The 20,205-nt window shown below is 37.2% G+C and overlaps 1 protein-coding gene across 2 annotated transcripts in view; it reads right to left on the bottom strand.

Moving 5' to 3' along the window:
• Positions 1-20,205, bottom strand: part of MYO16 (myosin XVI) — a 609,548-nt gene that overhangs the window by 194,235 nt on the left and 395,108 nt on the right. For both annotated transcript variants that reach the window (XM_010384748.2, XM_010384747.2), the window contains exon 22: positions 6,373-6,525. In XM_010384748.2, the coding sequence (XP_010383050.1) occupies positions 6,373-6,525 (153 nt within the window). The remainder of the gene's footprint in view (positions 1-6,372; positions 6,526-20,205) is intronic.

The following is a 20,205-nucleotide window of genomic DNA, read 5'->3' as shown; positions in this document are numbered from 1 at the left end:
AAGGAGAAATAAAATCCTTTACAGACAAGCAAATGCTGAGAGATTTTGTCACCACCAGGCCTGCCTTACAGGAGTTCCTGAAGGAATCACTAAACATGGAAAGGAACAACCGGTACCAGCCACTGCAAAAACATGGCAAAGTGTAAAGAACATCAATGCTAGGAAGAAACCGCATCAACTAATGGGCAAAATAACCAGCTCACATCATAATGACAGGATCAAATTCATACATAACAATATTAAACTTAAATGTAAATGGGCTAAATGCCCCAATTAAAAGACACAGACTGGCAAATTGGATACAGAGTCAAGACCCCTCAGTGTGTTGTATTCAGGAGACCCATCTCACGTGCAGAGACACACATAGGCTCAAAATAAAGGGAAGGAGGAAGATCTACCAAGCAAATGGAAAACAAACAAACAAACAAAAAGCAGGGGTTGCAATCCTAGTCTCTAATAAAACAGACTTTAAACCAACAAAGATCAAAGGAGACAAAGAAGGTCATTACGTAATGGTAAAGGGATTGATTCAACAAAAAAGAGCTAACTATCATAAATATATATGCACCCAATACAGGAGCACCCAGATTCATAAAGCAAGTCCTGAGAGACTGAAAAAGAGACTTAGACTCCCACACAATAATAATGGGAGAATTTAACATCCCACTGTCAATATTAGACAGATCAATGAGACAGAAGGTTAACAAAGACATCCAGGACTTGAACTCAGCTCTGCACCAAGCAGACCTAATAGACATCTACAGAACTCTCCACTCCAAATCAACAGAATATACATTCTTCTCAGCACCACACTGCACTTACTCCAAAATTGACCACATAGTTGGAAGTAAAGCACTCCTCAGCAAATGTAAAATAACAGAAATCACAACAAACTGTCTCTCAGACCACAGTGCAATCAAATTAGAACTCAGGATTAAAAAACTCACTAAAAACTGCACAACTACATGGAAACTGAACAACTTGCTCCTGAATGACCACTGGGTAAATCATGAAATGAAGGTAGAAATAAAGATGTTCTCTGAAACCAAGGAAAACAAAGACACAACATAACAGAATCTCTGGGACACATTTAAAGCAGTGTGTAGAGGGAAATTTATAGCACTAAATGCCCACAAGAGAAAGCATGCAAGATCTAAAATCGACACCCTAACATCCAATTAAAAGAACTAGAGAAGCAAGAGCAAACAAATTCAAAAGCTAGCAGAAGGCAAGAAATAACGAAGATCAGAGCAGAACTGAAAGAGAGAGAGACACAAAAAACCCTTCAAAAAATTAGTGAATCCGGGAGTTGTTTTTTGAAAAGATCAACAAAATTGATAGCAAGACTAATAAAGAAGTGAGAAAAATAAAATAGATACAATAAAAAATGATAAAGGGGATATCACCACTGATCCCACAGAAATATAAACTATCATCAGACAATACTATAAACATCTCTATGCAAATAAACTAGAAAATCTAGAAGAAATGGATAAATTTCTGGACATATACACCTCCTAAGACTAAACCAGGAAGAAGCTGAATCACTGAATAAACCAATAGCAGGCTCTGAAATTGAGGCAATAATTAATAGCCTACCCACTAAAAAAAGTCCAGGACCAGACGGATTCACAGTCGAATTCTACCACAGGTACAAAAAGGAGCTGGTACCATTTCTTCTGAAACTATTCCAGTCAATAGAAAAAGAGGGAATCCACCCTAACTCATTTTATGAGGCCAGCATCATCCTGATACCAAAGCCTGGCAGAGACACAACAAAAAAGGAGAATTTTAGACCAATATCAGGGACCAATATCCCTGATGAACATCGATGTGAAAATCCTCAATAAAATACTGGCAAACCTAACCCAGCAAAACATCAAAAAGCTTATCCACCAATATCAAGTTGGCCTCATCCCTGGGATGCAAGGCTGGTTCAACATATGCAAATCAATAAACGTAATCCATCACATAAACAGCACCAAAGACAAAAACCACATGATTATCTCAATAGATGCAGTAAAGGCCTTTGACAAAATTCAACAGCCTTCATGGTAAAAACTCTCAATAAACTAGGTATTGATGGAATGTATCTCAAAATAATGAGAGATATTTATGACAAACCCAAATCCAGTATCATACTGAATGGGCTAAAACTGGAAGCATTCCCTTTGAAAACTGGCACAAGACAGGGATGCCCTCTCTCATCACTCCTATTGAACATATTGTCAGAAGCTCTGGCCAGGCAATCAGGTGAGAGAAAGAAATAAAGGGTATTCAATTAGGAAAATAGGAAGACAAATTGTCCCTGTTTGCTGATGACATGATTGTATATTTAGAAAACCCCATCGTCTCAGCCCAAAATCTCCTTAAGCTGATAAGCAACTTCAGCAAAGTCTCAGGATACAAAATCAGTGTGCAAAAATCACAAGCATTCTTATACACCAATAACAAACAGAGATCCAAATCATGAGTGAATCCTCATTCACAATGGCTATAAGGAGAATAAAATACCTTGGAATTCAACTTACAAGGGATGTGAAGGACCTCTTCAAGGAGAACTACAAACCACTGCTCAGTGAAATAAAAGAGGACACAAACAAATGGGAGAACATTCCATGCTCATGGATAGGAAGAATCAATACTGTGAAAATGGCCATACTACCCAAGGTAATTTATAGATTCAATGCCATCCCCATCAAGCTACCAATGACTTTCTTCACAGAATTGGAAAAAACTACTTTAAAGTTCATATGGAACCAAAAAAGAGCCCATATTGCCAAGACAACACTAAGCAAAAAGAACAAAGCTGGAGGCATCACGCTACCTGACTTCAAAGTATACTACAAGGCTACAGTAACCAAAACAGCATGGTACTGGTACCAAAACAGAGAGATAGAGCAATGGAACAGAACAGATGCCTCAGATATAACACCACACATTTACAACCATCTGATCTTTGACAAACGTGGCAAAAACAAGAAATGGGGAAAGGATTCCCTATTTAATAAACCGTGCTGGGAAAACTGGCTAGCCATATGTAGAAAGCTGAAACAGATCCCTTCCTTACACCTTTTATAAAATTTAATTCAAGATGGATTACAGACTTAAATGTTAGATGTAAAACCATAAAAACCCTAGAAGACAACCTAGGCAATACCATTCAGGACATAGGCATGAGCAAGGACTTCATGTCTAAAACACCAAAAGCAATGGCAACAAAGGCCAAAATTGACAAATGGGATCTAATTAAACTAAAGAGCTTCTGCACAGCAAAAGAAACTATCATCACAGTGAACAGGCAGCCTAAGAGCTGTCCTGGCCAACATGGTGAAACCCCGTCCTTGCTAAAACTACAAAAATTAGCCGGGAATGGTGGCATGCGTCTGTAGTTCCAGCTACTCAGGTGGCTGGCTGAGGCAGGAGAATTGCTTGAACCCAGGAGGCAGAGGCTGCAGTGAGCCGAGATCGTGCCACTGCACTCCAGCCTGGGTGACAGAGCGAGACTCTGTCTCAAACAAAGAAAGAAAAGAAAAGAAAAGAAAAGAAAAGAAAAAGAAAATCCAAAGACTGCAATTGCCTGAGAGCTGTATTGGTGAGATCACTCCCTTTCAGCCAAAGGGAATGAAAGCTAATAATGCCAGCCACGGGACACGCACCCTCCTGGTGGGGCTCACACAGCAGAGCGTGCTCCTTGAAGATACTCAGCAACAATGACAGCCACCTACAAAACGAGAAACCAAATAACCTCCCTGGGAAGGAAAGAAAGAGAAGGCCCAATGCAGTGGAGAATGGCACTAGAAAGGAAGTAGGAATGCCTTCAAAAGCAAGCTCACCCACCTTAGCAAGTTACCTGACATCAGCAATGCCTGGAGAGACTGCTGTTGCCAACACAAAAGTGTGTTTGGATAAAAGAATTTGAAGAAGAAAGCCCCTTATTGGGAGGACTTGCTCAACAGGAAGTTCCATAGAGTACATTGCAAGAAGTTCAGAGTGGCCGGGGGCCCCCATGAGGAGTCCCCTAAAGAAGCTGAAGGTGAATAAATATATATGTATATTTATATATAAGATATATATATAAACATTTATTTTTATATAAGATATATAATATACAAATATATAATATATAAATATATAAATTATATATATGTGTGTGTGTATATATATACATATATGAGAGCAGCCCTAGAAGAAAATGGTCCGTGTGAGAAGTTTGCCAAGGATTGGTTCCATCTGTGATGTCTTCAAAATCAAACAATTCTTTATATCAACTAATAGCAAGCTATTTGCTGAAGAGTAAGTAAAATGTTGATATTACAATACTATCCATCATTCCTTCATCTATTGATCTGAGCATCAGGTCATGATACCTCTGTAAATGCTGTTACAGATTCACATACAAACATACACAAGACACACAGCAGAAGGACAAATGAGCCATGGCAAGGTTGTCTGCAAGTCTGTTTCTGTTTCAAGGGCAGTGACAGATGTCTTCTCTGGGGTGAAAATATTCACTTGTTTGGTAAAGTGGTCAATGTGTATTGCAGTAACTCAAAGACAGGGCCCCGAATCAGTATAAAGATGATAGACATTCCGAGAGCTCACGGATTCTGCTCCAAAAATCAACATGATGTTCGCCAGGGATAAGGTGGTTGATTACTAGCAACATTTTTGAAGCATTATTATTTGTATTGTCTTCAAATTAAAAACAAAATCTTGTATGTTATGTTTTCTGGATGTCTGAAATAAAACAATAAAAGAATGGGGAGATTAACCTTTTAGACTTTGAAAACTTGTGGAAGTGCCTAAAAACAAAAATAGAACCTGGAGAAATAAGCCATAAGAAAGGGATTAATCGGCCGGGCACGGTGACTCACGCCTATAATCCCAGCACTTTGGGAGGCCGAGGTGGGCGGATCACGAGGTCAGGAGATCGAGACCATCCTGGCTAACATGTTGAAACCTGGTCTCTACTAAAAATACAAAAAAATTAGCCGGGCGTGGTAGTGGGCACCTGTAGTCCCAGCTACTTGGAAGGCTGAGGCAGGAGAATGGCGTGAACCCGGGAGGCAGAGCTTGCAATGAGCCAAGATCGCGCCACCGCACTCCAGTCTGAGCAACAGAGGGAAACTCTGTCTCAAAAACAAAGAAAGGGATTGATGACCTTCAATTCCTTTACTAGTAAAGGGTTAGAAGAGATTGCATGGCCCCACTGCATGTGAAAGGTGGTCATAGTTTCACCTTCATCAGATACTACAGAGTGCAACAAAATGTACTAGACACTTGGAGGATTTGGTAAAAATCTGGATCAACTCCTCCCCTCAGGGCCAGGGACAAATAGGTAATCCTTGAAATATAAATATGGCCCATGCAAGTTTTCATTCTGACGACCCCTGGTTAGCAGTGGAAGAGAACACGGCAAGCTGGAGAGAAGGTGCTGGATGCGTGACGCTTCCCATATACAATTAAGTATACAGTCCTGCCAGTTTGAAGACATTTTTAAACCTTAAGTAATTATAGGCTCTGTATGTCACTATGAGGGCTTTCTGGAGGAAGAGGGCTATAATTTTAAAAAAGAAGAATGCTGACAAGTTACTAGCAGGAACGAGAATGTGTTAATCAGAAAAATTTATAAAATAAAGTAATTTAGAAATCTATCTTTATGGAAAGAGAGACTAAAGAATGACATATTCTCCAATTAGCTGAACGCTGTCTGTTTTCAACAATGTCCATGTGTCTTGGAGATATTGTGAGTAAATCCATATAATGTTTTCTTATATTAGTACGTCGCAATTGCTGTTTATGTGATAGATTTTGGCTTATATGATAGAGACACAGGGTCAAAATGTTTTTCATTGTAAAGTAGAAAAAATAAACTATAAACACCTGCAGATGCCGTGCGACTCTTAATTTAACTGATAGTATATGTGTGTTTATATGCTATTCCTGCCAATTTTTCCAAATTTAAATCTTAGAAACTTTGAAGATAAATTAACAAAAAAGATTCTGGTGAACTTGTTTTAGGGTGTGATTAATCTTAGGTATTATTTTATAAAAAGTCTTTTTTTTTTTTTTTACAATAGGCACTTCTTATTGCCAAAAGGAGAGTTTTAGTGATGTTGAATAAACAGTATTGAATATTTCTATATCAAAATGATCTGATATTTCTTGTCCTTTTAATGAATTGCTGATGCTTCAAATGCCCTTTCAGAAAAAGATAACTTGTGCACCTCAGTAGATTTTGAAAAATTATTGCAGAACCTCACATATAAAGATATCTCAAAAATAAGGCCTCCTGAAAGAAAATTATTTGTCTCCAGTATATTTAAATCGATGTATCTTGTTAAGTATCTAATTATATTATATGAATACCTGGAAAAAAAAGTCCAAAACTCCATTCTGGTTACCAGGAGAATATGCTGTTTCCATGGTAACTCCCTCTTGTACACATTCCACTTGCTCATGGAGAAAAAGCACTTCATTGATATAGTGGTGCATCTTCTCATTGGTCATGTTGACACAAAGCTATTGTGGAGAAAACAAGAAAACATTTCACAAGATAGTACAGCAGTGCATATTCACTTGTTCAATGACAGTTTCAGATTGGTAAAGTATTGACTCAGGGAGGTTCCAATCAATTAGTCTATCAAAATAAAGCATGACAACGTTGCCTGAGAAGTCAAGTTTCAACTGAAGTCCAGTAATGGACTTGCACATATTTCACAAGTCAAATATATCTGATACCATATCATCTAACTATTCAAAGTATGTTAAAAACAACAAAAAGTATGATTACAATATTAACTTATAAATGTTGAGTCTCAAATATATTTGAGCACTTAAAATATTTCCAAAAGGAAAATATATTTGAGCTCTCATCGGGAAATGAAGATAAAGCTGGGTTTGCCATGAGATCCCAGAGAAAAGAGAAGCATTTCTTGAGGGCCTCATTTCTGATTGCATATTAGTGATGGGTAAGAATGAGTGTGGCGGTTCTTTCAGAAACAGTAATCACTAGTCAAATCATTTTATTGTAGAAATTATTTTCTTTATCAGAAAATTTTCCACATTCCTCCAACTGTCAATTTTTCTCTTTCCACAAGACATTCCCACGAGGAAACAAATATGCTATTTCTTAATCTTAAAAAAAGAAAACTTTATTTATCTTAAAGTATTTTAAAAACTACACCATAACTCAAATCTAACCAGCATAAAATCTGACTTCCCCTCTAGTCTACTATTCTACTTCTCTGCTTCCTTTCATATCAAAACACACACACACACACACACACACACACACACACACGGCTGATTTCTACTTATTATCTCAAATTCTTCTCTTCCCACTCCCTCTTGAAACCACTCTAATAAAACTTTTGACACTATGGCGCCATCAAAATTGCTTTTGTGGAACTCATCAGCAATGTACACATTTCTTTTTTTTTTTGGAGACGGAGTCTCGCTCTGTCGCCCAGACTAGTGTAGTGGCACGATCTAGGCTCACTGCAAGCTCTGCCTCTCGGGTTCACGCCATTCTCCTGCCACAGCCTCCCGAGTAGCTGGGACTACAGGCTCCTGCCACCACGCCCGGCTAATTTTTTGTATTTTTAGTAGAGACGGGGTTTCACTGTGTTGGCCAAGATGGTCTCAATCTCCTGACCTCGTGATCTGCCTGCCTCGGCCTGCCAAAGTGCTGGGATTATAGGCGTGAGACACCGCGCTCAGCCAGCAATGTGCACATTTCTAAATCCAATGTTCAAGGCTCACATTTGTTTCTCTTGACCCATCCCCACCCCAGCGTAATTTGACTGAGTCGGTTTCTCTCCTTCCATGGAGCACTTTCTCACCTGTCCTCCAGGACACCACACTCTCTTGGCTTTCTAGCTCACTGGCTGCTTCCTCCCTATCTCCTTTCCCAACTCTTTATGGACTCCTGGCCTGCTCATGTTGGAGTGTCCAGGGGTTGTGTTTGTGGGCCTTGTCTCTTCTCTGTCTACACCCACTTCCTTTGTGAGTTCACTCAGTCTTACAGACCCTCATGCTCCCTCATCTGCACCCTAAACCATTATGTTATACTAGACAAAATTTAAAGCTGCTTAGAATATGTAGTGCTCAGTAACTAAAAATAATTACAGATCAATACTCATTTAGATGGAAACAATTGATAAAACATTTGAAAGAAAATTAGATCACATCTGCAAGGGGAATAATATCTATGATAATATTTAATGAGAAATATCTTCTATTAATAGAAACAAATGCCAAAGCTTTCGTTAAAAACTAACAAAATATTAGCCAGGCGCAGTGGCTCATACCTGTAATCCCAGCACTTTTGGAGGCTGAGGCGGGTGGATCACCTGAAGTCAGGAGTTCGAGACCAGTCTGACCAATATGGTGCAACCCCGTCTCTACTAACAATACAAAAATTAGCCTGGCATGGTGGCGGGCACCTGTAGTCCTAGCTACTCAGGAGGCTGAGACAGGAGAATGGCTTGAACTCGGCGGGGCGAAGGTTGCAGCGAGCCGAGATCACGCCACTGCACTCCAGCCTGGGTGACATAGCAAGACTCTGTCTCAAGTAAATAAAATAAATAAGAAAGACTGGAAAAAAAGAGCACAGAAAAGAAAGAACTTCCTGGGTTCCTCTTTTCCACATACCCCAAATCTTCTCCAAGTCTGATGTCTTCACAACACCTGGGAAGTAGGAGCTCCTTCTAGATGTTCCAGTCCTGCTGATGGGCACTCATGTCCTCCTTCTAGCCCATATAAGGACAGCTTCCAATGAGCAAGACAAATTACCTTCTCAAGTGACCAGCACCAGGTCACTCCATATTCTCCCAAAGGGAGCTCCCACTTACCCTTAAGGGTGTGGCTAGTAATGTATGGAGAATTACATGCACCTAGACGGAAAAGGGCATTTTCTCAAAAATCCAGTTACTTGGGAGAATGGAAATTTATGACGTGAAGAAGTCTCAGGGGGTAACTTCAGAAGTAGGGCATGAAGAAGTCTCAGGGGCTAACTTCTTCAGGGAAGAAACAAACACACCAAAGAGCAGAACACCGGTGTGAACACAGAAGGGAGGGTGGCGTGGGACTGGGTGGATTTGCTGTAAAGTTCTAGTCTTCTTGCCAGGGTTAGAATGTTGTGCGTAGGTGTAGCTAGCTCAAACATCTTCAGAAACGGGGCGATTAGAGCATGAGAGGGTGGCAGGCAAGGGGTTCCTTGACTGAAGCAGAGGTGGGAGAGCTCAAAGTGCGGAGGTCCTTACAACCTGATGGGGTTAGTTTAAGGATGAATGCACATGGTCTTTTTCATTATTAACACGACAGGTGGAGAATAACCATATAGTAGACACATAACAAACAAAATATTAAAGTAATAGCCATATTAAAATAAGATCTGAATATCACATATTGACATTCAAATCATAAGAAAAGTAATTCTTAGCTTCAGGTCAAAAAATGGTGCTCCATGACTACCACCCTTCCCAATGGTTTTTCTTGTCTCTCTGCCTTCATGGTAAAAGATGGTTTCTTAAATTCAGTGATAAATGAGTTTCTGTAGATAGAAGAAGTTTCCCTAAAACATTCTATTACAACATGAAATCTAAGTTAAAAATCAAAGAAGAACCTGCCGTGTTGTGGTGGTCCTAAAAGTCATTTTAAACCTAAAGAACTTAAGAGGATTTGTATAAACCAGGAGACTCTCCTGGTATGGCCTTCTTCCCCCAGCACTCCCTCTGTGGTTACTGGATTTTCTTCCTTATATATTATTTGCCCAGAAAGTAACTAGAATTTTTCCTCTCTGTCTTCTGGCAACTAGATTTCAAGAGAAATGCACAAAGCGGGAAGTCCCTTACCTTTTAAACTAAGTGTTTTTTAGGTAAACTCACACTTCAGTGCTCATTTCTCTTAATTAAAATAGTCGCTTTGGATGAGAACATACCATATAAAACATTTAATTTTAAAGGCGCTGTTGTTAAGGCAAATACGATTTGAATATGGACACAGACCAACAAATTCTGCACATTATAGCTGGCAGAGGGAGGAGTGGCATTCAGTATCTAAATATCATATGAAAAATATTTTCTTTCTTGTAACTGATACAGTCTAGCACATTTATCCTCCTGAATTATTCCATGAAAACCAAGTGATGCCAGGCGATCCAGATCTTCATGATCAGTTTCTATGTTTATCTTATCCTACAGGGCATAAATCTCCAGTAATGGTTTTGGAAAGAAAAACCATTTTCCATTCAACTATGTAGCATCTGTCCACAATTGCATCCCTACTGTTAAAGAAATACATCTGCTTGTCACTTTCATTTCAATCATAAATAAAAAATAAAATTGTTAAAGAGAAATAAAAACTGTTCAAACTATTTCACTTTGCTTCAGAAATAATATTTTGATGCATTCCTTTAATAATTTGTTAAACTCCAATAATAAGGTAATTTTGTTATAAAGGAATAATAAGTGCTATAAAATTATTAAAGTTTGAGGTGAAATATTTACTGAAAATGTACAGAAAATAAATGACTTCTTTTATGGAATGAAACCATTGGAAAATATTCTTTGACTATATGATACATACAATTGTAACTTCTCAAGTTATTATTAAAAATACATTGAATCATCTAAAAATTAACACAAATAGGTCCGTCCTTTACCTCAACAATTTGACTGTTTATGGATAGTGTGCTTAAGTGGAATACATTTTAGGGAACAAATTGCTGAGAAACAAATGTTGAATCCATGAAATAAGGTAATATCTATTACTGTGCGAAATGATAAGAAGTTTGATAAAAACGATTCCAAATTTTAAAAAATCAGTGACTGATTATTTATAAGACATAGCCACATTATATGACATTTTGTTTTCCTCTCATTTTGAGAGTGTCTAATTGAAAATACTTAGATGGACATGGATGACTCTAACATATTTCATACAATTCTTTTGTTATTTTGCATTCAGAGTAAGTTGCAGCTCTGTAGGTACAAAAACTGCTTTCGATCACAATCTGAGTGTACCCTCCCGGCCTTGACAGCCTTACAGAACACAACCTCTGTTGTGTTTTGACTGACCCGAGGCTTCTCATAATAGAAAACAGATACTGTAATTATTTTTTTCTCACTGATATTTTACTGAGTTGAATATTGGCTTCACTGAATTGATCCCCTGGTTTAATCAAAGCAGTGAAACCAAGTGTGAATGTAGATGAAACCGCGGCAAATACAAGGATGGGGAGAAGTGAGGGCTCAGGTTTCCTCCTTTTTTCCACAAAGGTCTAAAGCAATCTACCGAACTTTGGGTAACAGAAATGGATGTGGCCTGTGTCTTTGGATAGAGCAACCCAATTTATTCCTCTCCTGGTCAAAATGATTGATAAAACCTACAGCTTCTCTGTTGGACTTCTAGCATTGTTAAGCTTCAGCATCAGCTGTGAGTTCTTTTTGTGGCATAGGGTGATCTTTACAATACACCCGAACCTTTTATTGAACCTCATGTTCTTTGTGTTCTGGGGGAAAAAAAATCTTAAAATAAATTATTGAAATCCCATAGAGAAAATTCCAGCTTCTTGTGTAAAACCAAGTAGCCTGTGGACTGATTTCCAATTTGTACCTTTTATTACGAAGGTGCCTTCTGGAACTGAATCTATATTTGTGTTTCCAACAGCGGAGAGTGATGTGGAGTGGTAGTGAGTCACTGGAAACAAATGTAGTTTAAAGCAGAATGTTTTTCAAAATAATTTTTGTGTAATGTGTCCATTAAAATGTTTTACTTAAAGTTTGCCTTCATTCTAAACTGTTCAAAGCACTCATTGTTTGAACCAAAGTTAAAATATAGAAGTACTGTGGCATGAAATTCAAAACCACTAGAACATGTAGCTAAGGTTAACAATAGGAACATATTCAATATCAGATACCGCACTAAAAATTTTTAAAATGTACCCCACAAACCAAATGGTTTTGCCAAAGTCATGGATAAAACCTTATTCTTCATTTATTTTCACTAAACTCTGTATGTGTATGTGAATGTGCACATGTGGGCGTGTGTTCCACACAATCAGAGAAAGATAGAGTGAAGATTTTTACAGGCAAATCAGTTCGCATACCTAGAAGCATAAATCTGCATCAATCATTGGCATCACTGGCTTCAATGCAAAACAACCACTACTTTTTCAAATCTACCTATTGTAGAGTTGTTTTGGGGTTCAATTAGATCTCCGAGTATTCCTCAGAGTAGACGTGAATGTGGGTGAAAGCTGAGTATTCATAAATGCTCATGAATAATTACCAAGTAACCACTTAGATAGTATTTGCTCTTCTCTAATTAAAATACATGCTTTGTACATGAAGTGCCACTGCTAAGTGGTTTACTAATAAAAATTATGCACCCCTGGAACACACTCTTTAGGAACGGAACCTTACTGCTTATCCAGATGGCTCATCATTTGTATTAATGACAAACAATTTCTTGAGTAAATTTTCACCAACTGTTCTCCCTTTATTTGTATTACTCAGTGAAACATATCTGAAACAAAAATATAATAGAGCATGGCATATACATCACAGAATTAAAGTAGGAGATTAATTAAAGCTGACTCCAGCTGAAGGCAGAGCCCCGGGCAGTGATTCGCAATCCTCTCTGCACATTGGAATTAACTGAGGAGCTTTTTAAGAAAGGCTAATGTCTGTGCTTGACCCCAAACCAATTAAATTGGAGTGGGGTGCAGGCATTGAAATATTTAAAAAGCTTTCCAGGTGATTCTAATGGGTAGACATGGTTAAACACATTGAGACAGATCATAGAACTAAGAATGCACTATGCATTAACTAATTTACTCATCAGTTTATATATATGTGTATATATAAGATATTAACGTGTATGTGTTCACATAAGACAGAGAGAGAGAGAAGGAATAGTGTTAGATTTAGATATTCAGCATTCCTGAAATATGTTCAGCAGAACACTAATTGTATGAGACTTTAATAGCTGTTGTCTAAAAATCCTACATAAGCAGAAACCCATTGGGGAAACATGGAGTTAAGTTAATAGGCTTCTCTGCAGGACTTCTTGCGGACCTGAACACGTCAAGCGTACTATAAACCTCAACTATTTGAAGATTACCTCGGGGCTCACCAGACTGCTCCAAGTGGTTCTCCGACAAATCAATTATCCCTGATTTCCATATATTGCCTATGAAATGGCAGGTCCAGGAGGTTGGTGAGGCGACAGCATCTCTGTTGTTTATTTCAGTTTTAAAAGTCCTGTTTATTTTGTCTTCTCAGAATCTATAATTGTAGAGGCCTTTCTTTCCTACCATTCTTATTTGGGAAAGGTCATGTTTCCTCTTTTGCTAGCACCATCACTCTTACCTTGATAGAGGATACCACGTCTGCTGATAAGCTGATCTTATTTTAAAAACAGAGGACTTGGGGCCTCGGTAGTCCCTTGGTAGCCACAACAGAGAAGGGTTGCTTTCTTTACCAGACACCCGCATCAGGACCTGCAGTCAACACCCAGGAAGTGAACTGGGCACACATTTGCTACCACCAACAGCTACCACCTGGCCCAGGCTGCCATATTTGCTTTTGTTTGTATTTCTTTTTTTACCCTTCTATTTCCTTTTCCCCTTCTCTTCTTTTTTTAAATTTTTTATTTTGTTAAGTTACTATTTCTTAAAGGAATCAATCATCTTTCCTTCTCTGGCTTCCCTTATGTATTTTAAAAATAAAGTATATATAACAAATTTTAGGCAAATATAAATTTCAGTTACTTCACATGTATAAAGACATTGTTTTACACAAATAAAAAACACGTTCTCTTTTTACAACATTTATTTTATTCTGTTACTAAGAACAAAAACAATCTAGTATTTTGATGGGTTTAATTCATGACTATATTCTTTAATGTAAATAATTACTACTTTGGGATTTGAAGAATTGGTCTTCAAAAAGGAGTCTATCCGCTATAAACTAACTGGCTAAATTTATTGACAAATCTGATAAAATAATATGCTAAGATCAGGATTGAAAAACACAAATTAAAAAAATTATTTTTAGATATTTGGTATGATACTTTGTACATAAAATATATCCCTCAATTTAAATAGAAGCCATGCCTAAGAGTTAGAAACATAACCTCTGGTTAAAACCCTTATTTTAGAGCTTTAGTCACTCTATCAAATTGCTCAATGGTTACTCTACTATTTTAGATCTTTAGTCACTCTATCAAATTGCTCAAATTGCTCAATTGTCAATGTTTTTTTAAAAAAGTTTGTTTTCTTGTTTAGTAATAAACTTCTAATCAATATGCTTTCTTTTTTCACATAAAATTATTCATATAGTCCAAAACCAATGATTAATATAAAATTTCTACCAAAATAATAAGCCTTTTTCAAATAGTTGTAATTATTCAGAATTAAATGCAAAGTTTAGAGGTTCTGAATGACAAATTGACAGCATGGCCTGTGCTGGATCAGCTCCTGGGGCCTCACACATCTGCCTTTGAATTCCCACTGGGCCTCACAAAACTCGTGGGGATAACTCTTAATTTTCTGAAAGAGCTGTTGTAAGAGTTAAAAATTATATAGAACAATAGTCTGACTAATAGTAGGAGCTCAAGAAATTGTAGCCATTATCAATTATTAGCACAAAACTACATGAAAGCATTTTCCTAGTTTAGGTATCTGGGATTGGAGCTTTACAGCTGGACAGCCACAATGATTAATTTAAGCCTTTTCCTGGTCATTAAAATAACTCAATTCACTCTTCTATAAAGTAATCTGATAGATGTTTTCAAATGCATTAATTCTCCTTATTAAGCTTTGTAACATTTCCTTTTAATCATCCTGGTACTCTACAATGAAAAAGATATACCTACATTATGTAACTTACTTATTTATATTAAATGAATTTGGTGATAAATTCCACTATGTAAAAAAATAATGGCACATAAAATTTATGAAGAGTTTATTGTTTCTACACATAATAGAATAAATAATATTAAGTCCTAAGAGAAATACAAACAAAAGGGGCATCAAGTGAAGTTTAGAAATTAAAATTTTAAACTTAAAATTTTAAGTTTAGCTTTGTAAGAACCTTTGGAACTGAAAATAGCTCAAGTTATTAAACCTGAATTCAGAACCTGGTTTTGTGAGAACTTCTATGAGCTACTTAATTTATTTAAGCTCAGAAGTAATATTACTTAACTTACAGAGATTTTGAGGGAAAAATCATTAAAAGTATAGTTTGTATGCTCAAAATTCTTAATTATGTTGCCACTACCCATTTTATTTCTCTAAAACAAGTTTTTGAAGACTGTTATTTAAAGAAGACCAATAATCATGCTATCTATAAACACAGAATCCAGTGTCATTGTAAGAGGTATATTATACTAGCATCTCATTATTTAATTATTCTATTTGTTTTTCTGTAGAAACCTGAATAGCATTATGCTAGAGTTCTGATATGTAGTGAAAATAAATGCATTTTCTTGTTCAAATTTTTAAAAACATCAGATCCACAGCTGGTAAGTCCCTGAAATGATTTTGGAAAGTTCTACATCATTGTGAAAAGGAGATACACAGAGTAGAAGATGCTTTAAGATAGGGGTAGATATTTAACACATGTATGATTTTGAAATCTACGTGTGAAACAACTGAAAATAATACTTTATCATATTTGTGTATCAACTGATCAGTGGACAAATCAATATTGATATCTAATAGCGATCACATGATACAGTGTGAGTAAAATTACATGGATCCTGTCCCATACTTAGACCAATATAGCAGCCTTTCCCCATATAAGCATCCCACCAGTCCTTTTCCCATGATGTCCAATTAAAATCGGTCCTTCATCATCAAGAGGTAGACTCAATTTACTCTCCTCCCTGAACCTGGGCATGCTTGTGATTGCTCCAACCTCATAGAGGAAGTAATGCTATGTGACCTCTGAAGCTCGGTCATCAAAAAAGCATCCAGCTTCTATATGTGTTTCTCCTTTGGGGAAGCCACTCTAGAAAAATCAGCCAATAAACTGCAAGAAAGCCCCAACTAGTGTGTACATAGAAGCCACAGGGAGAGACCAACATGGAGAGACCAACGTGGAAAGACTTACGCAAGGAGGAACTGAGGCCCCCAGCCAACAGCCAGTGTCACCCTCTACATTCATGACTGACAGAAGCTTCACATGGCATTTGCCTCCAACACTTCAGTTATCTAGCTAAGGCTCCAGATATGATGGACCAAAAACAATCTGTCTCTGTATACCCTGTTCAAATACTTGACTCAAAGAATTGGTGAGCATAATAAATGTTTATGTGTGTCATTAAGTTTTCAGGTAATTCATTATAGAATCATAAATGCTCCAACACTAAAAAATATGTAGGACTGGAAAAGAGAAGAATTGGTGCAGAAGTGGGAACATATTATCTGGCTAGAGAAAATCTAATTTATAAAAAAGGAATTTGCCCTTTTAACATTTGTACCGTACCTGCCATACCATAATGTCTATGTAAACTTTAGTGCCTAGAACAGGGTCTGGAACTTGGGGCATAAACAGTAGATGTTTATTGAATGAATGAACCCTAGATTACTGATGCAACTAAGCCAGAAAAATGAAACCTACCATGTACAGCTAGCATGCACTTACAAAGCACAGACTGTAGCAGCCTCAATTTTCTCATCTGTGAAATGTGAAAACGCATGTGAAAAGTATGTGGGAAGAGTCTAATTAAGAGAAGTTAATTTACTATTCCATTTTTCTTTCTATTGTCTCTAGCATCATGATTTCACAATGAAGGGCGTCAAAATATTTCTTGAGGTTGTGACTGCCAAATTATATCGTATCATTTCATAAAACTTTAGAAGTCAAAGTATCTCCATTTTTCCAAACTCGGAGCACAAAAGGTCAAGCCCAGGTCATCTGAAGTGCCCAGTAAATCTCAGCTGTTAGAAAACAGTCTGTAAGCAGGGAAATGATTTGAATTCTTGACACGTCTGATGAATTCGATTAGATAAAGCCTGGCTTGAAGATAAATTACATATCACAATATTTTTTCTTTTATTTGAGACAGACTTTCACTCTTGTTGCCCAGGCTGGTGTGCGGTGCTGCGATCTCCGCTCACTGCAACCTCTGCCTTCCAGTTTCAAGCGATTCTCCTGCCTCAGCCTCCCAAGTAGCTGGGAATACAGGCACTCACCACCACGTAGGCTAATTTTTGTATTTTTAGTAGAGGCAGGGTTTCATCATGTTGGCCAGGCTGGTCTCGAACTCCTGACTTCGAGTGATCTGCCCGTCTCAGCCTCTCAACATGATAGGATTATAGATGTGAGCCACCGCGCCCGGCCTATATATATCACAATTCTATCTTCTGCAAAGGGAGCTTTTATTTTGAACAAATGTGTTCTGCCTCCAATTCTTCAATTCTCTAAATTCTTCCAGTGTTTTTCTTTTTCTTTTTCTTTTTCTTTGGCATGGTCTTGTTCTGTCACCCAGATGGGAGTGCAGTAGCACAATCTCGGCTCACTGCAGCCTCAATCTCTCAGGTTTAAATTATATTCATGCCTCATCCTCTCGAGTGGCTGGGACTACAGGCGTGTGCCACCATGTGTGGGTAATTTTTGTATTTTTCGTGGAGACGGGGCTTCACCATGTTGGCTAGGCTGGTCTCAAACTCCTGGTCTCAAGTAATCCACCCGCCTTGACCTCCCAAAGTGCTGGGATTACAAGCACAAGCCACTGCACTTGCCTTTCCAGCATACTGTTAATATGTAATTTTACTAGACATCATGACTTTAAGAGATTCACTACATGGCTTTGCATGTATGTGTTTAGTGGGAGAATGTAGGGAAATTATTTGTAGGTTAAATTATTTTCATGACTTTGCTCGTTGGTGCAGAATTACAGCACGCAGAGCTCTGTAATAACACGTTTAGAGAGAAAAAAATTCTATCATTTATTATAGTAATACTTATATAATCTTAAATTTTTCTCACTGATTTAAAATGGCATAAGATGAACTATTTTAAACATATACAATCATGAAGAGAATAATGTAATAACCTCCATCAACCACCAACTAACTTCAACAATCATCAATAAGTACCAACCTATGGCCAATTCTGCTTTTTCCATTTCCTTATTGCCCTCAGTGGTGGACTCATTGGAAGCAATTTGCAGACGGTATGTCCTTAAATCAGTAAATACTTCAGTATAAGTCTCTAAGATACAATAACTTAGAGAAACACATTTTTTAGTATCTTTATCATACATAATCCAATAAATAATAATTTTTAAAAATTTCATTAACTGTCCAGATTTCACATTACTTTAATTATAACTTTTATACATAATTTAGCACATTAGGGCCCAAGAATGCCCACATATTCAGCTGTTGTACATGTCTTTAGATAGCTTTTAATCTACAGGTACCCACCTTTCACAATTTTTCTCCGCATTTTATATGTTAAAGAAGTCAGTTGTTTGTCCTGTACAGTTTTCCACACACTGAAAAGTACTACTGGAAGTACCAAACTACTGAGCTATGTCAACTATATTTTTTACACTAGTATTGTACTCATTACTAGAAATAATTATGAATAGAAATGATTTGCTAATTCTGCTATGGTCTGAATGTGTTCCTCCATCATTCCCCAAAGTGATGGGATTAGAAGGTGGGGCCTTTCGGAGGTGATTTAGGTCATAATGGCGCCCCCATCCCGAGTGAGATTAGTGCCCTTAATAAATGAAGCCCCAGAGAACTGCCTTGATCCTCCGTCATGAGTGGATGTGGCAAGAAGGCAACATCTATGAAGCAGAGAGCCCTCACCAGACACCAAGTCCACTGGCATCTTCATCTTACATTTCCTGGCCTCCAGAACTGTGAGCAATAAATTTCTGCTGTTTATCAATGACCTCCTCTAAGGTATTTTGTTATAGCTGCCTGAATTGACTAAGATGAAGTCAGAGAAAATGGGATTAGAATTTCCTATTAGCTGAAGTATCTCATCTTTTAGATGAGAGTCCATTTAATCTTTTGGAGCTACTAGAGGAGACTGAGGTTGGAAATGCTGAAGTTTTGGAGTGTTTCTTAATATCTCCTCAAATGTGTCCCTACTCTAAACAACTGTCAAGCTTCCTGTGGAGGAACAGTTGTTGAGAAATACATACATTTATTCCTGAACAAGAAGAACCACTATGAAATCCACTATGAAGACTTTTTTCTTACGAGTTTATTCTTCTTTAAACTTCAATTGAAAACATGCTCGTTGAACTTCTATTCTATACAAAGCACAGACACAATTTCAACTCTGCAGGAGTTGACATTCAAGTGAAGAGCTGATGGATGGGTCGATAAGCTCAAAACAGAATAAAATACATATTATTAAAGCACTAATATTCTTCTAGGTTTGATTCTGAATACAGCATTGATTTGTTAAGCGTTTTGTTGCAAGTTTGTAGTGGAATAAAAGACAAGAAAGTCCAGCTTCTGTTAGCAACACAGAAATCTAAAATGTATCGCTCAAACCAATGGTCTTAAAAAAAATTACATGCAAATTTGCACTTGTCAAAAGATGAGATTTGTACTTATCATAAGATGAGATTTGCACTCATCACAATGTAAATAATTTTATTCTTCTAAATGACTCCTACTTGCTTTTGTACACAATAGCAAAGCAAACCAGTTAAAAATTATATATATATACACACACACACACACACACATATGTGTGTGTATTTCAATTTTTTTTTCAAAATTTAAGTCCCAGAATTGTTCTTGAGATTTTTACACATAAATGCCCAAAGGTAGCTTCTGGCATTTAATAGAGACTGACTCTTTAGATGTGGAAAAAAATGCCATTCCTATTATACAAAAATCTCAGGCTGTAAATGTATTTCAAAATAAATCATAAAAATATTTAGCAAAAGAAGTTCTAATAAGGGAGTTACATAATTGTAGTAAAATAAATATGTTTCAGTAAGAAAACAACTTAAATGTTTTGCATATATTCATCATTAGCACTCTCTACTGATAATTATATCTGGGTGTGGAGCTGCAGCTTATATGGCAAGTCCCTAGTAGACTTCAGAGGTCATCATTCCATCTGTAATTTCTACATGTCGCTTACCAGGAGATGGATAAAGCAGGGAATCTCATTGCAGACATGAAAGCTTGCCTGTTTTCTAAGATAATAA

Source organism: Rhinopithecus roxellana, chromosome 18 (genome assembly GCF_007565055.1).
Source record: "Rhinopithecus roxellana isolate Shanxi Qingling chromosome 18, ASM756505v1, whole genome shotgun sequence".
NCBI lineage: Eukaryota > Metazoa > Chordata > Mammalia > Primates > Cercopithecidae > Rhinopithecus > Rhinopithecus roxellana.
The sequence above is the reverse complement of the archived record's forward strand: the minus strand, read 5'-3'. Positions and strand labels throughout refer to the sequence as shown.